Source organism: Limulus polyphemus, unplaced genomic scaffold (assembly GCF_000517525.1).
Source record: "Limulus polyphemus unplaced genomic scaffold, Limulus_polyphemus-2.1.2 Scaffold1534, whole genome shotgun sequence".
In the NCBI taxonomy this organism is placed as follows: domain Eukaryota; kingdom Metazoa; phylum Arthropoda; class Merostomata; order Xiphosura; family Limulidae; genus Limulus; species Limulus polyphemus.
Genome location: NW_013667144.1, coordinates 157,547 through 164,842, shown reverse-complemented (window position 1 = coordinate 164,842; position 7,296 = coordinate 157,547). Strand labels below are relative to the sequence as shown.

The following is a 7,296-nucleotide window of genomic DNA, read 5'->3' as shown; positions in this document are numbered from 1 at the left end:
TATATATATATATATATATATATACACACACACATACAGTCAAACTTCAATCATTTGGATAGGAGGAGGTCCCATAATTCTAAGACGAACAATATGTCTGAATATATATATATATATATATATATATATATATTTTTTTTTTATTGGTCACAAAATTTTGTATCCATATTATATACAAATTTCTTTCCATGTTATTACACCATATTGAGAATTCGATTCAACTTTTGGGAATATATTCTACCAATAATCTTGACTGTAAACTGAGAACACAACTACTCTACAAGATAAGAGAGACAACTGATAACTGGACAACTCTTCTCACCTCAGACCTTACCAGATGAAAAACTATTTCTAAAGAAGCAGATGACAATTGTCGAACCTTCAACAAATTAATCACGTCCCTCTCAACATAGAGCTCTTTTGGACAAAGTTGTTTCATGCTTTACTTCCACTACACAAGATAAAGTGTGAAAGATTTTAAAACAAAGTAAATTTATGATTTCTTAAACAATGACCACATTACAGAATACGGCAAATGAGCAATAAAAGTCTCTTTCTTCATTACCTTAAAGGAAAGTGAAAAAAAAACATTTATCAAAGTATTGTCTCAATATCCTGGAACATTCAAATTAAAACCCTAGCTGGTGTAATTAACAAAATCTCTTTATGGCATGTCAGAGCTCGAAATATGTGCATCTACTCCATACAGTGTAGAATATTCTACATTCTAAGAAGTGTTGTCTCATGAACAACTGATATACAATAGTGTTTCAACTAAATTAAAATAAATGAAGAACTTGTAACATAAAAATTAAAGTTTTGTTTATGGATTAGACAAATAATGTTTTTAGTTTTCAAAAAAAGATATTACTTGTTTTATCCATATACAAGACTTTATTTTTTTCAACTAAATTTGTAACACAGCTCACCTGATGAACACCTGTGTTCTACAAAATGCCTCATAAGTAGAGGCGAAAAACACAAACTGAAACAGAAACCCATACAAGGCCATAAAGAATGTTGTGATTAATGTTATTCTCAGTCTCAGTGGTATGAATCTGTTTCCACTTTCTCCTTCTTCTACTGTTTACAGAAAAACAATGAACATGTACTTATCAGCTGTTCTGTATTATTTTCAGGTTCCGGTGGTAAGTTGACAGAAAAATATGTTTTCTTATGAAAATCTGGTTTCTAAGAGCTATAAACACTTTTTCTGTAGCTCGTATCTATCATTTCAATGGAGTTCACATTAAATTCTGTCACCTCTTGATAATCATTTCTAGCACATCCTTCGGTTGAACCAGCCTAGTACTTCCAACTATCACCTGTTATATTAAAATAAAGAAACAGTAAATGCTTCAATAATCACAAAAAAAAAACTGTGCATTCCTAATCAAGTACCAAGATCAGCCCAACTCTAACAATGTTGTACTGGCAAAACACAGAATTACTAAGGAATAAATTAATATTCAAAACTATATTAATTGTTTGTATCAACTTATCATTTGGCAGATTACTGTTTTATACAAATAATTTGTTCGCAATTACATTTGGCCAAGAACTTCAGAATTATTATAAAACTAACTGCAGCTTGCAAAACAGTCACTGTAGTTTTCATGCCCTTCACTTGAATTTTCCTTATTCTATCACTTTAACACACCCCATTTAAGCTATGCTTTCTTGCAGGAATTATGTGCTCAATCGATAAATTCTGATCTATTTGAAACTCACATAGACATAACCTTATTTAATAAAACTACACATAAAGTATAGTAATGGCATATATAATAGTGTACAGAGTATGAAACAGTTATGAGCGTTCATAAAACGAAGAATAAAACCCGTAGTAAAGAAAAAAGCTAAAAGGTGTTTATAGCAGTTTATAAAATGAGCAGAAGCTAAATTATTGCAAACTAAAGTAAATGTAAAGTTGTAATGAAGGCAAAATTAGCTGAATATGCAGAAACATCTCAGTGTACATTCACAAATTGATAAGCAAATGGTTTTAAACAAAAAAAAAACTTAGATAAGTCAAGAAAGCCCATACAAATTGTATTTAGTGTAATATTCATTTTTCTTTTTTAAAAAAATAGACATGCGATACATGTTGTTTGTGTGAAATACTTTGCAAATGAAAAAACTAAAGTTGAAATCAAAGCCAGTTGTCACCAGATGACAATGACATTGTATCACCATGTAGCTTACTTATTGTATTAAAAAGTTTGACTATGAAAAATCAAGTAAGCTGAGTCTTAATGGAAAAGCCAATATGCAATCTGGACTCCTCAGATAAAGGCCATACTAATAATATGAGATTTATTGCATTTGATCAAGAAATTTGTGAAAAACATTCCAGATAGACAAATGCAAATGTATTATTTATACAGACATGAAAGTTAACCTAAAAATTATGGTCCAATATTTTTTTTAAACTGCTCGTTAATCATACTAAGCCTAAAAATTATGGTCCAATCTTATTGATATTGCTTGTTAATCATTCTAAGCCTAAAAATTATAGTCCAATCTTATTCACACTGCTTGCTAATCATTCTGCTTCAACAGTATCCTTAAACATTTCCTTTGCTTTAGTATCAAATAAAACTGTTCACTGCAAGCAACAATACTAACTAGTTACAGATAGTTACAGCAGTAATTTTATAATATTTGGACAGAGAATGGTACTTATTTAACTAGTTAGATAGTTACAGCAGTAATTTTATCATGTTTGGGCTGAAGATGGTTTCTTTTTAACTAGTTAGATAGTTACAACAGTAATTTTATAATATTTGAACAGAGAATGGTACTTATTTAACTATTTACAAATAGTTACAGCAGTAATTTTATCATGTTTGAACAGAAGATGGTACTTCTTCGAGTTTAGAAATAGTTCACAAATCTCATATCAAATATTTCATAAAATAACAAAAAATATTAATCTACAGATACACTAATACAGGTAGAGAAAGAGCTTTTAAAAGTGAGGTAAAATTACCATCAACAACCTTGTAAGATTCAGAAGGTAGCCAAATAAAACCATCTAGTGACGAATAATTAACCTAACTCACCCGTATCCATTTCTTCAAAAGAGATTAAAATAAAATGTAATACCTACACATTAATTTGATTCATTAAAAACAAAACCCAAAACGACATCTTGTTAAATACATTACACTTATTCTTAAACGTGGGACTAAGGAAAATGAACATAGAATAACTTAAGTTTGTTTTCTCATATATATACTTACTTCAGTAGAAGGTCTAGAAATACATTACACTTATTCTTAAACGTAGGACTAAGGAAAATGAACATAGAATAACTTAAGTTTGTTTTCTCATATATATATACTTACTTCAGTAGAAGGTCTAGAGTTTGCTACAATTTCTTTGATTTGTCGGACCTCAGTGGCTGTGACTCCTCCAATCACAAAGACAATTAAAACAGGATGATCTCGAGGTTGGTGCTTAGATACATTCATAAATAAGCTGATAACAAAAAAAATCAAAGGTGTTCAAAAAAACTGTAATACTATCTTCCCATCAAATAAATGCCTATAATTATAAATGTATTTCAAAAATTCTTCTTCATTTCTTTTTATCTGTCTGAAACTGCTGACAATTAAGTCAATGAAGAACTAAATTTTGTACAATTGAAACAGAACAACTATTTTTAATAAAAACAAAGTAAAAAAGGGTTTATGTTAAAAAAATATACATATATTTGATTCTTTTTAGGGCAATAATTGGGTATCAATTACTGTCTCAAAGATGGTAAAAATGCTTCTTTTTTTTTTAAAAAAAAAGGTGAAACAAATTCGTCCCATTCTTCTAAAAATATATCAGATTGATTTCTACAGTGATCTTTTGTGTAATTTAAGGAAAGCCAAAACCAGTATCTATAAAGTCAAGTTCTTTTTGTCTTTTCACTCTTCTAGATTTAACTTACTTTGTTTTCTGATTAGCTTTATGACTGTTTAATCTCACATTTTGTTTACTGACAAGCCTTTTCTGAGCTGAGTTGTAACTCATGATGTGTTGAAATAATAAAATATGATCTAATGACATAAAACACAAAAGTAGCAACAAGTTTTAAACTGTAAACTGCTTAATTACTATTTACACATGAATGAATTTCATAATACTTCAAAACAAAGCACCTTTAAACAGGGTCTACAGATAGTTAGGAATAGCAACTTAGTAGTTTCTCTGATAGTTTCTTCATTATATTAACTCTTTGACAAGACTTACACACAGATGGATACCACAACACAATCTCGTTTACAAAATATGAAGAATTTTTTTAATATTGTAACTCTAGATTTCTATCACAAAAACTGCATGTTAGCAATTTAAATTGTAACACCTGGCTTTTGATATGTAACAATGTTAATTGTAACACTTGGCTTTTGATGTCTATAAATGTTAAATTGTAATACTTGGCTTTTGATATGTAACAATGTTAAATTGTAATACTTGGCTTTTGATATGTAACAATGTTAAATTGTAATACTTGGCTTTTGATATCTAACAATGTTAAATTGTAATACTTGGCTTTTGATATGTAACAATGTTAAATTGTAATACTTGGCTTTTGATATGTAACAATGTAAATTGTAACACTTGGCTTTTGATATCTAACAATGTTAATTTGTAACACTTGGCTTTTGATATCTAACAATGTTAAATTGTAATACTTGGCTTTTGATATCAAGTTTATTTCTGTAATTTTGAAAAAAACAAAGAGAAAAGGGAAGATATATAGATGAAGAAATCTAAAACCTTTTAAATTTTATTGCTGATGAAAATTCCAAATTATACAGTTAGTTATTTAAAAGAAAGATTAGAAGGAGGATTACAAATCATCTGAGAGAATCTTAACACAATATCACGTGTAGCAGTTATAGAACAACAACAAAAAACTCTCAGAAGTCTCGATATTGGAGATATTTAAACACATTCGTGTGTCCTCTTCAGTCTCCTGTTTGTTTCGTTTACCTTTTTGTTTTTGGTGTTGTTGTTCTCATCTGGGAAATTTAAAAGAACAAAATTCACCCATTTTGAAGATTCGTGACCATGAGAACTGGTACAATTTCCTCTCCCTTGTCGAAGTATGTGTTGATGATAATGTATTTACATGCATGGGACAATATTACAGACAGAAAAATAGAATGGCTATGGGAAACCCTTTATCCCCAATTTTATGTAACATCTTCATGGAGTATTTTGAAAGTGAATTACTTCCTACAGCAGATCTGAATTCAAAGAAAACCCCTCTGTTCTGATACGTTGACGACATATTTTTGGTTTGGCCAAATAATAGAAATTATTTTCAAGTCTTTTTCCAGAGGATAAACAAACTTCACAGTACTGTCAAGTTTAAAATGGAATGGGAAACAAATAAGTCACTCCCATTTTTAGACATTCTCATAACTAGAGAAACAACAGGGCTTGTCCTCTCAATCTATAGAAAACTAACAAACCCCTTAAGCTATATTCACTTTTTCTCGTATCACCATTATGACTTCCATGTTTCTAAGAGCCTTCAGAATATGTCATCATACAACTCTTGATGAAGAAATCAAAAACATTTATACAGTCTTCAACTGGCTACAGTATCCTATGAGCTTTATCAAAAATGACCGTCATAAGGTAAGAAAGACATTTTATAGAAACAATAGCTAGCAAACAGCATCATCTACATATGAAAATAAGAAGAAACTACTCAGCGTCAACTACAGTTCTAATATTGTGGCTATAGAGAAATGTTTCAAAAACAACAATTTCAAAGCTGTTTATAAATGTCACAACACCACTAAAAACTTCCTACCCTCGAATACTTCAGCATCTCCAAATAAAGAATAAGGAGTCTATTTAGTCCCGTCAGTCTTGTGACTACATTTATGTGGGTGAAACGGGTAGAAATTTAGATACAAGGCTTGCAGAACATAAAAGGGATGTTAAAAATGGTCAAACAAATAATGCTATATGAGAAATATTGATCATATAATTAACTGGAAGTCAGCCAAAAGGATACATAAAACTTGAAATTGTGTCAAAAGAAGAATTGTAGAAAGCTCGTTACTTCAAAAATTGCCCAAACATCAACATTTGAGAAGGTCACTATAAACTGAACCCCTTACTGATGTCATATGCCCAATAGGGACTTGGAATGACCACTAGAAAATAAACTGTATGTGTTTCTCTCACAAAGAAAAGTTGGACTGAAGAGGACACATGAAAGTGTTGAAACTTGTTTCCATATAAACTTCTTGTTCTGACAAAAGGGGAGGTAATCTTCATTTTATATTACTCTACATGGTATTGTGTATTTACTTGCTATCAAAATGTACTTAAAAGCTTGAATATATTTCGTTTGATACTTCTGTTGTATTTTAATAATTCTGCCGTTAACTTGAATCCTGATTATAACATGCAAACCAAACCCCTTGATAAACAACTCAACATCAGAAGTAACTCACATGAATTTTAATTTCAACATCAATCAAACCCCTTGATAGCAACTCAACATCATGGAGTAACTCACTTGAATCCTGATTTTAATGTCAATCAAACCCCTGGATAACAACTCAACATCAGGGAGTAACTCACTTGAATCCTGATTTTAATGTCGATCAAACCCCTGGATAACAACTCAACATCAGGGAGTAACTCACCTGAATCCTGATGTTAACATGTCAGTCAAACCCCTTGATAACAGCTTAACATCAGGGAGTAACTCACCTGAATCCTGATTTTAACATGTCTATCAAACCCCTTGATAACAACTTAACATCAGGGAGTAACTCACCTGAATCCTGATTTTAACATGTCAGTCAAACCCCTTGATAACAGCTTAACATCAGGGTGTAACTCACCTGAATCCTGATTTTAACATGTCAGTCAAACCTCTGGATATCAACTCAACATCAGGAAGTTCAGGAACTGAAGGGTTGAAAACATCATCAATTAACTGTCTTAGTAGTGGAATATAAACTGCTGCTTCCAGCTCTCCTGCCTTGTGCAAAACAGACCTGAATATTGTTGAAAATTGGAACTAAGCCTTCTCACAATGCATCACAATCTTGAATCAAAAATGACTGAAATGGTTTTCTTACCACATGAAACACAGATTAGATTAATAAATTTGGAGAATTACAGCACTTAATGTTTTCCCATTTTATGTGATAAAGACATAACTAAAGTACATAATATAAAAATATCAAAACTTCTTATGTAACATGAATATTTTCGCAAAATAGAAACATTGCTCCCAAAATTTCTTAAACAGTTGCCTCATAT

At 30.6% G+C, this 7,296-nt stretch overlaps 1 protein-coding gene across 1 annotated transcript in view; it reads right to left on the bottom strand.

Annotated features, from left to right (window-relative positions):
* Positions 1-173: 173 nt before the first annotated feature.
* LOC106463984 (sec1 family domain-containing protein 2-like) overlaps positions 174-7,296 on the bottom strand; it is a 24,709-nt gene continuing 17,586 nt past the window's right edge. Inside the window, exons 14-16 of the mRNA XM_013924086.2 lie at positions 6,873-7,028; positions 3,351-3,483; positions 174-1,325 (exon numbers count right to left, since the gene is read on the bottom strand). Coding sequence (XP_013779540.1) covers positions 1,260-1,325; positions 3,351-3,483; positions 6,873-7,028 — 355 coding nt within the window. The 3' untranslated portion in view covers positions 174-1,259. The remainder of the gene's footprint in view (positions 1,326-3,350; positions 3,484-6,872; positions 7,029-7,296) is intronic.